Here is a 17,730-nt window from a genome sequence, read left to right on the forward strand (position 1 = left end):
TTCGAGTTGCACTGTAGATCCTCCTTTGATGCCTCCATATCTAAGCAGGGGATTTAAGAGTGGGATGAGTACGAGCGTACTCAACAAGTTCATTATAGGAAAGAGGTGTTTAATGCACTAGCTACGGCATTAGACCAGAAAGTCTAATACCAATGCAGGTTTTCATAACCATTTCTTCAAAAGGTTGCTTTTATTCAGAAGAACTATGTCCGTCAGCCTTCACCGGTTTACTAGAACTTCATGGAGTTCCTTTAAAGCAGCGGCGTTCAGCTTCCAAACCCGGAACGAGGAGTGACAGTCACGATTCATTACACTCTGCAGAGGTGTGTTGCTTTACCCATAAGAGATCTTAACCTTGGTGCCAACCGGGTGATCTTCCCGTCCACACTTCCTTTGGTGTGAGGCCCGGTATAAGGTCATAGCCAATCATATTCCTCCGCTACCTCATACACCCACCCTTTGCTGCAAACTCCGACCCTGGGTCCTCGCCGGTGCTCTTATACCAATTAAGGACGGCCCCCGACCACGACAACAGTTCAGGTCTCTACCATGAACTCCTTCGCCGGGAGATGCAACCCATCATAGACCGCAATAACCGTGGGGACTTCAACGGGACCCCCACCCCACCACTTGTCCTCTCTTGGATCAAGGGTTTACGGTAAAGCGCATCCGTTGATGTACAAGAGGTGGAAATACAATTGACTATTCCGTCCCACTCCAGATCTTATGGTTAACACGGGTATTACGGCACAAGAATCACTGGACGACATTTGTTGTTAATCCTAGATGGATATAAACCCATTGCAATGGAACCTCCACCATATCAACACAATCCATGGTTCCATTGCCCACCACATAGTCATATTCATAGTTATGAAAATAGTGGTTTTGCTTTTTATGCAATAGTGATAAACATAGTACTTTGCAAGTAATTTGGTAAAAATACTCAAATGACATGAGCAAGCAATGAACTTGCCTTTCTTGACTGCAAGATTATGCAGTCAAGGTCTTCGATACGCAATAACTCCAAATTCTGAAATAGCATCATCGTCCGGTAAGGACGATGTTTAAAAGATTGGCAAGGATGCAATAATGCATAACTATGAGATGCAATCGCTCTAAACGTGACCTAACCCCGATGATTTAGGATTAGTGAGTGGTAATGATTAGTTCAGGGTGTGTTGCACTTTTAGAGTGGTTCACAAACAAGGTTCTTATTCAGGTTTGTGTTGGTTTAGAATCATAAGCAAGTGGTAAAATGCATAGTAACAATCATACACATCAAGGAATAGTGGTTGTATAATAAGTAAAGAGCAGTTGTCAATTTTAAGTCCTATAGTGCATGGTTGATGGTTACTTGTTATATACTTCAAAAGAATAACTTTGGAAGAATATGTTCTTTAATAAAGAACAAGTATGATAATTAGGGTTGTGGAGTTCTATGGTTTACTATGGTTCTAATTAGTTCCTGGAGTAAGGATTAGATGGATCCCAACAATGTTGGATTCATCAATAGCTAGGACTCATATGGTTTTAGTGAAGCACATCTAAGCAAATCATTATACATAGGTGTTATCAAGGTTGGTATACCTTGCTGGTGATAGCTGGCCAGGGTTTACAGATCCTATTAAGCAGGATTGATGGCTACTCCCTATTTACTTCAAAAGAATAACTTTTGAAGAACATACTTCTTAAGTAATAAGAAGTATTACAATTAAGTTTGTCTTGGATTTGCTATTGGGTCTCTAAGTAGAGCATAGTTGGTTCCTAAATAGGATGGTTCATAAGTATTTAACACTAGTAGGGTTTAAGGGAATATGGTTAAGTAATGCTCAAGATTTGGCATAGTTGCTCCTGAGGTTCATCACATTGGTGTGATGCTAAATAGGAATGAATAAGGATGATGGCTTTGGTAATAGGATCTAGGGTTTACACTTGGTTGACCCTACTTGATTATTTAGGTCTGATGAAGATGAACACATGGGATATCCATATATTATTGATAGGTCTACTACATTTTATGTGGTCAAGACAAGTATTTAGTTGCTATTATGGTTCTATGCTTTGAAAGAAGGTACCATGATCACATGTTCTAACCTAGGGTTTAGGTTAGAAGCAATTTAGGGTTCACATGTATTAATGGAGCTAGAGTTCCTAATGATATTAGGGTTTTAGGAATCACATGAAATGATGAGGTTATAACTTTATTTATAATGGAACTAGGGTTTCCTAATTACCCTATAATTCTTGGATTAATAACTTCATTAATAAAGTTGAAGTTATTAATAACTATGAAATAAAAATAATATTGGATTTGTCCTTTTATTATTTTTAAAGAATTAATAATTAAGATAATTATTAATTAGGGTTTAAATTCCAATAATTAAGGTTTAATAAGTTCCAAATAAAGAAAATTAGTTTTAATGTTTTCTTTATGTATTTACTGATTTTTATTTAATTTGGAAAATTTTCCTAATTATTGAATTTTAATTCAATAAAGAAATGCTTAAATAACAATTATTAAACAATTAAAAATTAAAAAATAAAAATTTCATATTATATTTTTATTGGATAGAGTTTATTTTTATAAGAATTTTGATATCTCATTTATATTTTTCTGAGTTATAATGAATTTTCTATAAACTTGCAAAGTTTCAGATATTTCTGGATTTAAATTTAAAAGGTAAAAGCTAAAGCCACCCGAACAGAATTCACCCACAGTCAATGACTAGTGGGGTCTTGGCCAGGTCACATGCCACGATGGCTTTGACCGAGGTCAAAACCGCCGACGTGGCATGGCTCACGGTGGCCGGCGGGCAGAGAACGACGGCGACGGTGTTCGGCTACTCCCGCGGACGAGCGACTACGCCTAATCGACTCAACACGATGCGGTGAACTGTTTGGTGGCGGCGCCGCTGGAAAATGACCACCGGAGCGTGCTCGACGGCGAGGCCGAGCGGCGGCGCTCGCAGACGCGCAACGCGGCGGCGATGCAGGGTGTAATAAAGAAGACTAAGGGGTGCTTGAGCACCAGTGGCTCACCCTGGGCACGATGGGCGTGACGGCGAGGCCCGGGGATGGCTGGTTCGCCGGAATCTTCTGCTCCGACCGTCGGAGAAGATGATGTCAACGACGGCGCTTCGGGAGGCTACGGCTCGATTCCTTGTGCAGGAGGAGCAAGTCGAGCATGGCGGAGACGATGGTGGTCGCGACTTGGCCTGGGGAGGTCTCTACCGGCGGCGATGGTCGGAGGCAGGGTCGGCTAGGGTTTCGGAGTTGGGGAATTTTTGGAGCAGAGAGAGGAGAAAGCGAGCTAGGGTTCGTCGGGAGGCTTTATACAGCGCTAGGAGCGAGCCTCGTCACGTCGCCGATCGCGGAGAGGTCGCCAGCGAGAGAGGAGGCCGAGCACGACTTCGTGCTAGCGCTCATGCATACTGGAGAGGATGAGGACGAGCTCCTCTCCAATATTTTTAGACGAAGGGGTATCCGGCTGATCCTGGGCTGCGGTTTGGGCTGTACTGGTGGGCTGTTGGTGGGCTGCCACGGCCAGGTAAGCTAGGTAAGGTTTTTCTCCTCCTTTTCTTTTTCTGTTTTCATTTTCTGTTTTGTAATTACCAAATTAAACTCATATTTGAATTCTGTTATTTTTGGCAGGTGTCTCAATTGTGTTATTTCAATGAGTATGTAGTGCAATACTATTTCACCACTTTCTTATTTGTAGAAAGTATTTAATATTTGATTAAATTTAATACATGTAGGATTACTCAAAATAGCTAATGGACATGAGTTTATTTTCTTATTTAAATTTCCTTTTTCTTGTGGATTAATTTTGTTTGGAATTATTAGAGTTGATACTTTCAACTCAAAGTATTTTAGAGGTTGTTATTAAGGCTTGGTTTTTATTTGAGGAATTTTTCACTTGCACATAATTTTATGTGAGCACTTAGTTGTTAAGGTCTTGTGAATTTTATTATAACCATATTCTAGAGTTGGCACAAGTATTATATTTTTAACAACACCTTGAAATACACATAATAGGTATTACTCTCATCATGGCTTGGTCTTGGTTATAAAGTCAAATGGTTGTTATGAGTGGTTATTCTCCACACATGGATTTTGATTATGGAACTTAGCATTAGGTGTTTCTTATGTTTAATAACTGGAGCATAGAATTTGGTTAAGGAACCATTAGGGTTCACATGCTCTTTACCTATTAGCACATGGTTTAAACTTAAGGGGGGGTTTAGGTTTTAGTTGTGATCACCCAAATGATGCACAAACTAGGGTTGAGATATAATTCTAGATTGTAGGAATGAGATGGCACCATAATGTATTTGGTAGGGTTTAGTCTCCCCTAACTAAGATAAGATGGTTACTTGCTTAATATTTCATGTGCTTCTCTAATTACTAAGGATTTGAGAATTGGTTTTATCTTCTACCAATTAACTTCTATTATTATCCTCAATTAATCATTAAAGTAACTATAGTGGTTATAATTCTTTTTATAGTTAACTTTGGTCATATGGATTGATGGTTTCTCACCATATAAAGTATAGAGTTTGTCTCTAAAGGTTTTCTTGTATCAAGGTTTGGCTTTCTAAAGTATTTCTAATGGAATGGTTTTCACTTCCATGATCAAGTGTTGTCTTGATCCACTAAGCATAATATCTCCCTTATAGTTTCTTGGATGGACATGGCTATGGTTGTCTCTATAGATTATATCCCAGGAGAATGCCTGAGATATTCTGTTAGGGTTCCACTTAAATAATGTTGATATTATCATCTGGGTATATGGATAGTTCTCTCCCTCACATTCAAGTGTTGGCTTTAACTTTCTTGAGTGTAACACCTTAGCTTGGGCTCTCTTATAAAGGAATGGTTCATTCTAGGGTTTATGGTGTATTCACCATTTCTAAATAGATATCAAGTCTAAAACTCCACATGGCTATCTTGGTTGAATTAATCTCCTCCTTACTTTATCAATTCATGGATATGTTATTGTTCCATTTGATATTAGGTTATCCCATCATTTCAAAGTGAAATTGTTTAGGTCCTAATACTTTAGTTCAAGAATTGTCCTTGATTCTTAATTAGGTAAAGCTAGGATTGATATGAATGCTCTCTCTCATTTGGGAAGGACTTCAATTCTAACCTAAGGTTGGGATCCATAGAGTTTGATGTGATCATCAATATCTATGTTTAACATAAATGGTTATCTCTCTCTAGGGATTGTCTAGAATAATATCTTAGGGCTTCTCTTAAAGATGATTAGTTGAATACTGATACGTCTCCGACGTATCAATAATTTCTTATGTTCCATGCCACATTATTGATAATATCTACATGTTTTATATACATTTTATGTCATATTCGTGCATTTTCTGGAACTAACCTATTAACAAGATGTCGAAGTGCCAGTTGCTGTTTTCTGCTGTTTTTGGTTTCAGAAATCCTAGTAAGGAAATATTCTCGGAATTGGACGAAATCAACACCCAGGTTCCTATTTTGCCCGGAAGCATCCAGAACACACGAGAACCGCCAGAGGAGGGGCACAGGCCCACCAAACCCTAGGCCGGCGCGGCCTAGGGGGGCCCGCGCCCCCCTATAGTGTTGGCGCCCCTTCGACCTTCTGACGCCGCCTCTTCGCCTATATAAAGCCCTTGGACCTAAAACCTCGATACGAAAAAAACCACGGTACGAGAAACCTTCCAGAGCCGCCGCCATCGCGAAGCCAAGATCTGGGGGACAGGACTCTCTGTTCCGGCACGCCGCCGGGACGGGGAAGTGCCCCCGGAAGGCTCCTCCATCGACACCACCGCCATCTCCATCAACGCTGCTGTCTCCCATGAGGAGGGAGTAGTTCTCCATCGAGGCTCGGGGCTATACCGGTAGCTATGTGGTTCATCTCTCTCCTTATGTACTTCAATACAATAATCTCATGAGCTACCTTACATGATTGAGATTCATATGATGATGCTTGTAATCTAGATGTCGTTATGCTAGTCAAGTGAATTTTACTTATGTGATCTCCGGAGACTCCTTGTCCCACGTGTGTAAAGGTGACAGTGTGTGCACCGTGTGGGTCTCTTAGGCTATATTTCACAGAATACTTATTCACTGTTATGAATGGCATAGTGAAGTGCTTATTTATATCTCTTTATGATTGCAATGTGTTTTGTATCACAATTTATCTGTGTGCTACTCTAGTGATGTTATTAAAGTAGTTTTATTCCTCCTGCACGGTGTAATGGTGACAGTGTGTGCATCCGTGTTAGTACTTGGCGTAGGCTATGATTATGATCTCTTGTAGATTATGAAGTTAACTATTGCTATGATGGTATTGATGTGATCTATTCCTCCTACATAGTGTGAAGGTGACAGTGTGCATGCTATGTTAGTACTTGGTTTAGTCGTATTGATCTTTCATGCACTCTAAGGTTATTTAAATATGAACATTGAATTGTGGAGCTTGTTAACTCCGGCATTGAGGGTTCGTGTAATCCTACGCAATGGTGTTCATCATCCAACAAGAGTGTAGAGTATGCATTTATCTATTCTGTTATGTGATCAAAGTTGAGAGTGTCCACTAGTGAAAGTATGATCCCTAGGCCTTGTTCCTAAATATCGCTATCGCTGCTTGTTTACTGTTTTACTGTGTTACTACTGCTGCGTTACTACTGCTTGTTTACTGTCCTGGGCAAAGCACTTTTCTGGTGCCGTTGCTACTTATTCATACCACCTGTATTTCACTATCTCTTCGTCGAACTAGTGCACCTATTTGGTGTGTTGGGGACACAAGAGACTTCTTGCTTTGTGGTTGCAGGGTTGCATGAGAGGGATATCTTTGACCTCTTCCTCCCTGAGTTCGATAAACCTTGGGTGATCCACTTAAGGGAAACTTGCTGCTGTTCTACAAACCTCTGCTCTTGGAGGCCCAACACTGTCTACAGGAAAAGGAGGGGGCGTAGACATCAAGCTATTTTCTGGCGCCGTTGCCGGGGAGGAAAGGTAAAAGGCACTCATACTTCGGTTCCAGGTAGTACTTTTCTGGCGCCATTGTGTTTGTGCTCGAAGCTATTTCCTTTAGATCCTGCAATTGCAACTTTTTGTTTGTTGTTTACACTAGTTAGGCATAATGGAAAACAACAAAAATATGAGAGATCTTTATGAACTTTATCTTGAATTAGGACATGATGTGTTTGAAGAGAGAATTAAAAAACCCATGGAACTTTATATGCATACTAATGGGAATGTTATTAATATGAATGCTTTGAACACTATTGTTGCTAATGCTATGGAAAATTCTAAGCTTGGGGAAGCTGGTTTTGATGAGCTTAATCTTTTTAGTCCCCCAAGAATTGAGGAGAAAATTTACTTTGATGATACTTTGCCTCCTATTTATGATGATTATAATGATAGTAGTCTTTTGTTACCACCTGTTATGGAGGATGAATTTGATTATGATTATAATATGCCTCCTATATTTGATGATGAGAATAATAATGATAGCTACTTTGTTGAATTTGCTCCCACTAGTACTAATAAAATTGATTATGCTTATGTGGAGAGTAATAATTTTATGCATGAGACTCATGATAAGAATGCTTTATGTGATGGTTATATTGTTGAGTTTTCTCATGACACTACTGAAAGTTATTATGAGAGAGGAAAATATGGTGGTAGAAATTTTCATGTTACTAAAACACCTCTCTATATGCTTAAAATCTTGAAGTTGAGCTTGTCTAGTTTTTCTATGCTTGTTGCATTATGCTTCTTGAATTTGTTTATTTACAAGATTCCTTTGCATAGGAAGCATGTTAGACTTAAATGTGTTTTGAATTTGCCTCTTGATGCTCTCTTTTGCTTCAACTACTATTTGTTGCGAGTGCATCATTAAAACTGCTGAGCCCATCTTAATGGCTATAAAGAAAGAACTTCTTGGGAGATAACCCATGTGTTATTTTGCTACAGTACTTTGTTTTATATTTGTGTCTTGGAAGTTGTTTACTACTGTAGCAACCTCTCCTTATCTTAGTTTAGTGTTTTGTTGTGCCAAGTAAAGTCGTTGATAGTAAAGTTCATACTAGATTTGGATTACTGCGCAGAAACAGATTTCTTTGCTGTCACGAATCTGGGCAAAATTCTCTGTAGGTAACTCAGAAAATTATGCCAATTTACGTGAGTGATCCACAGATATGTACGCAACTTTCATTCAATTTGAGCATTTTCATTTGAGCAAGTCTGGTGCCCTTTTAAAATTCGTCTTTACGGACTGTTCTGTTTTGACAGATTCTGCCTTTTATTTCGCATTGCCTCTTTTGCTATGTGCGATGGATTTCTTTGTTCCATTAACTTCCAGTAGCTTTGGGCAATGTCCAGAAGTGTTAAGAATGATTGTGTCACCTCTGAACATGTGAGTTTTTGATTATGCACTAACCCTCTAATGAGTTTGTTTCGAGTTTGGTGTGGAGGAAGTTTTCAAGGGTCAAGAGAGGAGGATGATATATTATGATCAAGGAGAGTGAAAGCTCTAAGCTTGGGGATGCCCCGGTGGTTCACCCCTGCATATATCAAGAAGACTCAAGCGTCTAAGCTTGGGGATGCCCAAGGCATCCCCTTCTTCATCGACAACATTATCAGGTTCCTCCCCTGAAACTATATTTTTATTCGGTCACATCTTATGTACTTTACTTGGAGCGTCGGTTTGTTTTTGTTTTTGTTTTGTTTGAATAAATGCTTGTGTGGGAGAGAGACACGCTCCGCTGTTGCATATGGACAAGTATGTCCTTAGGCTTTACTCATAGTATTCATGGTGAAGGATTGAATCTTCTTCGTTAAATTGTTATATGGTTGGAATCGGGAAATGCTACATGTAGTAATTCTAAAATGTCTTGAATAATTTGATACTTGGCAATTGTTGTGCTCATGTTTAAGCTCTTGCATCATATACTTTGCACCTATTAATGAAGAAACACATAGAGCTTGCTAAAATTTGGTTTGCATATTTGGTCTCTCTAAAGTCTAGATAATTTCTAGTATTGAGTTTGAACAACAAGGAAGACGGTGTAGAGTCTTATAATGTTTTCAATATGTCTTTTATGTGAGTTTTGCTGTACTAGTTCATCCTTGTGTTTGTTTCAAATAACCTTGCTAGCCTAAACCTTGTATCGAGAGGGAACACTTCTCATGCATCCAAATACTTGAGCCAACCACTATGCCAATTGTGTCCACCATACCTACCTACTACATGGTATTTCTCCGCCATTCCAAAGTAAATTGCTTGAGTGCTACCTTTAAATTTCCATTCTTCTACCTTTACAATATATAGCTCATGGGACAAATAGCTTAAAAACTATTGTGGTATTGAATATGTACTTATGCACTTTATCTCTTATTAAGTTGCTTGTTGTGCGATAACCATGTTTCTGGGGACGCCATCAACTACTCTTTGTTGAATATCATGTGAGTTCCTATGCATGTCCATCTTGTCTGAAGTAAGAGAGATCTACCACCTTAATGGTTGGAGCATACATATTGTTAGAGAAGAACATTGGGCCGCTAACTAAAGCCATGAATCATGGTGGAAGTTCCAGTTTTGGACATATATCCTCAATCTCATATGAGAACACTAATTGTTGCCACATGCTTATGCATTAAAGAGGAGTCCATTATCTGTTGTCCATGTTGTCCCGGTATGGATGTCTAAGTTGAGAATAATCAAAAGCGAGAAATCCAAAATGCGAGCTTTCTCCTTAGACCTTTGTACAGGCGGCATGGAGGTACCCCATTGTGACACTTGGTTAAAACATGTGTATTGCGATGATCCGGTAGTCCAAGCTAATTAGGACAAGGTGCGGGCACTATTAGTATACTATGCATGAGGCTTGCAACTTGTAAGATATAATTTACATAACTCATATGCTTTATTACTACCGTTGACAAAATTGTTTCATGTTTTCAAAATAAAAGCTCTAGCACAAATATAGCAATCGATGCTTTCCTCATTGAAGGACCTTTCTTTTACTTTTAATGTTGAGTCAGTTCACCTATTTCTCTCCACCTCAAGATGCAAACACTTGTGTGAACTGTGCATTGATTCCTACATACTTGCATATTGCACTTGTTATATTACTCTATGTTGACAATTATCCATGAGATATACATGTTATAAGTTGAAAGCAACCGCTGAAACTTAATCTTCCTTTGTGTTGCTTCAATACATTTACTTTGATTTATTGCTTTGTGAGTTAACTCTTATGCAAGACTTATTGATGCTTGTCTTGAAGTACTATTCATGAAAAGTCTTTGCTTTATGATTCAGTTGTTTACTCATGTCATTACCATTGTTTTGATCGCTGCATTCATTACATATGTTTACAATAGTATGATCAAGGTTATGATGGCATCTCACTCCAGAAATTATCTTTGTTATCGTTTACCTGCTCGGGACGAGCAGAACTAAGCTTGGGGATGCTGATACGTCTCCGACGTATCGATAATTTCTTATGTTCCATGCCACATTATTGATAATATCTACATGTTTTATATACATTTTATGTCATATTCGTGCATTTTCTGGAACTAACCTATTAACAAGATGCCGAAGTGCCAGTTGCTGTTTTCTGCTGTTTTTGGTTTCAGAAATCCTAGTAAGGAAATATTCTCGGAATTGGACGAAATCAACGCCCAGGTTCCTATTTTGCCCGGAAGCATCCAGAACACACGAGAACCGCCAGAGGAGGGGCACAGGCCCACCAAACCCTAGGCCGGCGCGGCCTAGGGGGGGCCCGCGCCCCCCTATAGTGTCGGCGCCCCTTCGACCTTCTGACGCCGCCTCTTCGCCTATATAAAGCCCCTGGACCTAAAACCTCGATACGAAAAAAACCACGGTACGAGAAACCTTCCAGAGCCGCCGCCATCGCGAAGCCAAGATCTGGGGGACAGGACTCTCTGTTCCGGCACGCCGCCGGGACGGGGAAGTGCCCCCGGAAGGCTCCTCCATCGACACCACCGCCATCTCCATCAACGCTGCTGTCTCCCATGAGGAGGGAGTAGTTCTCCATCGAGGCTCGGGGCTGTACCGGTAGCTATGTGGTTCATCTCTCTCCTTATGTACTTCAATACAATAATCTCATGAGCTGCCTTACATGATTGAGATTCATATGATGATGCTTGTAATCTAGATGTCGTTATGCTAGTCAAGTGAATTTTACTTATGTGATCTCCGGAGACTCCTTGTCCCACGTGTGTAAAGGTGACAGTGTGTGCACCGTGTGGGTCTCTTAGGCTATATTTCACAGAATACTTATTCACTGTTATGAATGGCATAGTGAAGTGCTTATTTATATCTCTTTATGATTGCAATGTGTTTTGTATCACAATTTATCTGTGTGCTACTCTAGTGATGTTATTAAAGTAGTTTTATTCCTCCTGCACGGTGTAATGGTGACAGTGTGTGCATCCGTGTTAGTACTTGGCGTAGGCTATGATTATGATCTCTTGTAGATTATGAAGTTAACTATTGCTATGATGGTATTGATGTGATCTATTCCTCCTACATAGTGTGAAGGTGACAGTGTGCATGCTATGTTAGTACTTGGTTTAGTCGTATTGATCTTTCATGCACTCTAAGGTTATTTAAATATGAACATTGAATTGTGGAGCTTGTTAACTCCGGCATTGAGGGTTCGTGTAATCCTACGCAATGGTGTTCATCATCCAACAAGAGTGTAGAGTATGCATTTATCTATTCTGTTATGTGATCAAAGTTGAGAGTGTCCACTAGTGAAAGTATGATCCCTAGGCCTTGTTCCTAAATACTGCTATCGCTGCTTGTTTACTGTTTTACTGTGTTACTACTGCTGCGTTACTACTGCTTGTTTATCGTCCCGGGCAAAGCACTTTTCTGGTGCCGTTGCTACTTATTCATACCACCTGTATTTCACTATCTCTTCGCCGAACTAGTGCACCTATTTGGTGTGTTGGGGACACAAGAGACTTCTTGCTTTGTGGTTGCAGGGTTGCATGAGAGGGATATCTTTGACCTCTTCCTCCCTGAGTTCGATAAACCTTGGGTGATCCACTTAAGGGAAACTTGCTGCTGTTCTACAAACCTCTGATCTTGGAGGCCCAACACTGTCTACAGGAAAAGGAGGGGGCGTAGACATCAAATACATGGTTGCATACTCAAGATTTAACTCAAAGTTTGTCATTGTTTCTCTAATAAATAATGTAGAACTATCACCTCTCTAGGTTTGATGTATAATGATTTGGAATATAGAAGAATGTATATTTCTAGAGTTGATCTCCTTGTTATGTATCCAAGAATGAAGTAGAATGAATACCATGAGGTTCATGGTAGGATCAAGGATTAGTTTAAGACATGGAAAAGATAAGTCTAGAATAGTTTCTCCATTTTATTGTTACTTGATTTACAATTGAATAGATGTTTATATGTTATGGCAAGGATTACCATATTATGATCTTTAATAAGATCAAGTAATTGATCCTTGATTAATATGTTATTGTGTTGGTTTTAGTTCCATTTGATCTAACCCCTTAGATCAAATTATCTCTACCCAAAACAAAGTTTTAAACAAAGTCACATTGAGGTTTATAGCGCTTGACTTGATGAGCTACTTCCATTCCACCAAGGTCAAGTGAAACTTCAGTTACTGTGACTGTTTTACTTTAAAGCGCGAAAATTCCCCGGATTTTCTATGCATGAATGCAATGCACACATCTGTTTCCTCTATTTTTGTAACCCCATTTCCTGGGATATTACAGAAGCTCTGCAGAATGTTGCCATTATGGGACATGTCTTTAGTTCCATGGTGAAGTCAGTCGCGGAGAATAGCATGGAAGCCAAGTTCTGAGGCGTAATGGTGGTTCAAGTACTGGTGGTGATGAGTAATTGGCTTTGGTGATTTGTGACTTGGAGCATCAACAATGACAAGTGGGGGCGGCAACACAGAAGAAGTTAAGGGTCTAAAGTTGCAGGGTGAAAATCCTAAGTCTGGCCTTAATTGGTTGTGCATGGCAATGACCTTGTTGCAGGCATTATTTTGTGAGCGCGGACTTTCTCCAGGGTGAAAAGCTATGATCTATGATCAGGGTGACTATGGTGCTTGTGCACAATTTCCTTCTTGGAGGCATCTCTTTTGGGGAAGATGGATATATGGTGCTGTATTGGTGGGTTTGGTTCGCTGCGACAAGGAATAGATCTCTGTAGCGGTACTTTTCTTTTATGTAATTTTTTTTCTTTTTTTGGTTGTGTGCATCTGTGCGACTATGGCACAAATTGTTGCAAAGATGGATGTTATTGGTATCTTCGTGATATTAATATACTCTTTATCAAAAAAATGGAGGATCAGAAGGCTCATGAAGAAATGAAGTGGAAATGAAGGACAAGAAGAAAGGGAAGGAATACAAAAACATGGCCGAAGAAGAACCAAAATTTGAACAGTAGACGAAGAAGAAGATAGAGGAAAATAACAAAGTGGACGAAAGGCTCCATCGACCTATTAAAAAAATATTGAAGGGAGATCCCAACCCAAGTGATGATCAACCTAAGAAAATGAAGAACCCACGTCATCGTCATTGTCATCATCATTAAAAAGCCATATCACTTTGCATTATTTCAACTACCTTGAAAGTTCAAACCTCATCGATTTCATCGTTTGATCTCTTCGAGTTCCAATTAGGTCGCTAGGGAGATGGTCTTCGAATCTACGATATTTGATGAGAGCAAAACACAAGGGTTTCATAGTCTATCTAGATCTGGATAGTGCAATAAAGAGGCTACATGCATCTCTTTGATGCAGAGGTCGGAGCACGCCCCCATTAAAAAAAAAACCTAGAGCTGAATAGGTACCGTATATTTATAGGCTACCACACGAAGGGGTAGCTTAGGAAGAAGGCCAAGGGTCATGCCCCTTCTAGTACACACGTGTGGGGCGCCAGCCAGTCGATGGCTCATTAGCTATCTTCAAGGTGTACCGCAGGTGCCGGACAATCTAGCGGGCTTAGGTCGAACATCACGACAATCTAGAAAAAGAGAACTCGGACACAAACCGGACAATGTTCTATGTCGGACATGTCGGTAAACTTGATCTAGAGGACCAACATGGATGAAAAACACGATATACTAACATCTTGCTTTGCCCATGTACCAAGGTTTGGAGAGAAAGAGAGAGAGAGAAGGAAGAGACGAAAGAGTGAGCGGGGACACCGTTTCTTGCCCACATGGCATCCTAGACCACAAGCTCTCTTCTTTGTCTGCCCGTTTTAAAATAAGTATCGCAATTTTATCTAGATATGGATGTGTCTATAACTATACTGCATCTATAGATACATCCATTTTAAGACACTCAGTACTTGTTGATAGTTCCAAAAGGACATCACATATTCACATGGGTACAAAAGTAAGTGCTGGCGTGCCGACGTACTTTGGACCATGTTACTCTATACAAAGCATATATGCTTATATGCTTGCTCAGTGGAAGAGACGGATAACGAGATATGATGACATGGTTAATGTCATATACCACGAAATTTGTGTATGAAACATTGAAACTTTTACCGGTGATGCGGTGACTGAACTGGTCCGAGAAGACCATTCGGCGCGTCTGCGTGCTGACTTTTCGTCGCAAGATTAATCCTATCGTAGTTCGTACGAAGATTTGCACCCATCGCCGGCCGCCGGTGCCCTTTTTTGTTTTTTCTCTCCCCCCGTCCCCCGTCCCCCGTCGCCCGTCGCCGTCGCCGTGGATTTTTCAGCACCGGCAGCTACAGCAAGCAAGCACGCGCTCTCACCAACTAGCTTGCAGGATAAGAACAAGCAAACAGCCGACCCGATCGGCAAACCGCACTCACGCCACCAACTATCCAGCTCCAACCGCACATACGTGATACGTGTCCATCGCCATGAGGGCCGCGGACGCCGCCTACGACCGCGCGGCCGAGCTTCGTGCACTGGACGCCACATTCGCCGGCGTCCGCGGCCTCGTCACCTCCGGCATCACGCATGTCCCGCGGATCTTCCGCGTTCCTGACGACGTCCACTGCCATGAACCACCCAACGAGCTCACCGTCCCTGCCGGCGTCCAACAAGAACCTGCCGCGGCCATCCCGGTGATCGATCTTGGGTCCGCCGACCGCGCGGCCGTGGTGGCCGCCGTGGGCCGCGCCGCCGAGGAGTGGGGGTTCTTCCAGGTGACTGGGCACGGCGTGCCTCCCGAGTCCATAGCGGCGGCGGTGGACGCGGCCAGGGCGTTCCATGAGGCCCCCGGCGGCGAGGGCACCGACAAGGCGCAGCTCTACACGCGGGACCCGGCCAGGCCCATCAAGTACAACTGCAACTTCGACCTCCACCAGTCCAAGGTCGCCAACTGGCGCGACACCCTCTACCTCCGCGTTGAGCCCAGCCCTCCCACCGCCGGCGAACTGCCGGACTCCTGCCGCAGGTACGTACCTCAGCCTCCATGGCTCATTCCATTATTCGCTACCTAGCTCGACGATGCCCACGTGTACACAGTCTAGGTAGCTAGCTATTTCCAATTATCCATAGAAGAAAAATAGTATATCCGCTGTCCACGTCATCATTGACGAAACATGTATGCAGTGACGTGTTGTTTGACTATGCGAAACACGTGCGGAAACTGTGGGACACACTCTTCGGCCTACTATCAGAGGCTCTCGGCCTCGACCCTACCCACCTCAGTGACATGGGATGTAACAAAGGGCAGATGATGTTGTGCCACTACTATCCGCCCTGCCCCGAACCCGAGCTCGCCATCGGCACCACCCACCATACCGACGCTGGCTTCCTCACCGTGCTCCTCCAGGATGGCGTCGGCGGGCTCCAGGTCCTCCACGAAAGCCGGTGGGTTGATGTGGAGCCGATTCCTGGCGCGCTAATCGTAAATATCAGCGATCTCTTACAGGTATGCTCCTCCAAAGTAATTGCCACCATATTGTTTGGAACACGAGGTTGATGTTTAGTCTTTTGCAAAATAATGACGTGTGGAACATGCCCAGATTATCTCGAATGACAGGTTTAGGAGTGTGGAGCACAGAGTCGTTGCGAAGAATTCTCAGTCTAGAGTCTCAATCGCATGTTTTCCAAGTAATCCAAGCTCCACGAGAGTGTATGGTCCGATCAAGAAGCTGTTATCAGAGGATAACCCGCCATTGTATAGAGAGACGCTTGCTAAGGACTATTCCTTGCATCACCACTCGGTCGGATTGGGCCCCAAGAAGAAAGCCATCAATGATTTCCGCATATGAGTTATAGTCGAGGAAATCTCTATAATTTCAGCAACAATTTAATGCAACAAGAGCTTTCAAACTTGTGTGCGTACTGTTGGTATGGTCTAATTGAGGGAGGCTTTGCGTATTCTATAGTGTGTTTCCTCGTCTTATACTCTCTGTAATTCATGTATGTTAAAGCAATTAGCAAACCCAGTATATTAACTTGATGGAACTGAATTTATGGAACTGAATTTATTAGTTTTTTTTTCGATAAAGGGAATATATTAATATCAAGAGATACCAATTACACCCAGCCTCTGCAACAACGCACCACCCTAATGGCACTACGGATGCACACAGCCAAAAAAAGAAAAGAAAACTAAGAAACAAAAGTCCCGCTACAGTATCTCGGGCCTAACAACAGCAATACATCCACCGCCAAGACAACACCTGAAATACAGACTCTCCAAAAACGACGCCTTCAAGAAGGGAACAGTGCTCTAACACCGTCGTCGCCCGATCAAAGATCTTAGGTTTTCACCCTGAAGATAGTCCCCGCTCTCAAAACAATGCCTCTAACAAGATCATTGCCAGACACAACCAGTTAAGGCCAGACCTTGGGTTTTCACCCTGAAAGGTAGGACTCTGAACTTCACCTGTGTTGTCGCCCCCACTTCCATATCGCTATTGTGAAGCCCGGAACACCAAGCCAATTCCATCTCAGCACCAAGATCCGACCACCATTGCTCTTCCACCAATCTTGACTTTCATGACCTTCTCCGCCAGCACCATGGAAAGAAAACATGCTCCATGATATTAACAGCCAGCAGAGCTTCGAAGCGCTCCCTCTGAAACCAAACGGTCAGATAAAAACATGGGTGCGCTCAACCGATAACACCCAATCCAGCAATCTTCAGGCATTGATCGCACAATGAATTTCGCCGGCGGGGTCTTCCGGAACACGACAATCCAGCAAGCTCGATGAGAAGAAGCATCCGAACGATCTTCACTTGGCGCGAGAGAAACCCTAGGACTGCCACCTTAAAAAGGCAGAGCAGCAGGCCCCCTCGCCGCCGCCCGCCGGTCGACCTCATCGGCGGAGAGGAGGCCGCCACCGACCACAGACCCGTCGCCGAGTCGTCCGCCGGGGGCGCAGGACTCACCGACCACCACCAAGCGCGACCACGTCAACGAAGAAGCCGGATCCGCAGCCTTCGGAGTCACCCCCGCCGCCGGCCGCATCGCCGAAGCCTCACCCGGCCACCGCAGCCCTTGCCAAGGCAGCCGGCGCGACGCGCCGCAGAAACCGCCGCCCGAGGCCGCCGCCCCGGATCCCACCCTGGATCCCACCACGGAGGCCGCCGACCAGCCCCGCCGCCGGCCGATGTCCCCGCCGCAGATCCAACGTCACCTCCGCGCGCGCGACGCGAGAGGGAAACCTGCCGCCGCCGAGAGCTTCACGAGCTTTGCCCGCACGCG

The 17,730-nt window shown here is 42.7% G+C and overlaps 1 protein-coding gene across 1 annotated transcript; it reads left to right on the plus strand.

Moving 5' to 3' along the window:
• The first annotated feature begins 14,845 nt into the window (after positions 1-14,845).
• On the plus strand, positions 14,846-16,493 carry LOC127295936 (1-aminocyclopropane-1-carboxylate oxidase homolog 1). Its single transcript, XM_051325971.2, has 3 exons — positions 14,846-15,464; positions 15,623-15,944; positions 16,039-16,493. The coding sequence occupies exons 1-3, from the start codon at positions 14,926-14,928 to the stop codon at positions 16,285-16,287; spliced, it is 1,110 nt and encodes a 369-aa protein (XP_051181931.1). The 5' UTR covers positions 14,846-14,925; the 3' UTR covers positions 16,288-16,493.
• The last annotated feature ends 1,237 nt before the right edge of the window (positions 16,494-17,730 follow it).

This window comes from Lolium perenne, chromosome 4 (assembly GCF_019359855.2).
Source record: "Lolium perenne isolate Kyuss_39 chromosome 4, Kyuss_2.0, whole genome shotgun sequence".
Classification (NCBI taxonomy): Eukaryota; Viridiplantae; Streptophyta; class Magnoliopsida; order Poales; family Poaceae; genus Lolium; species Lolium perenne.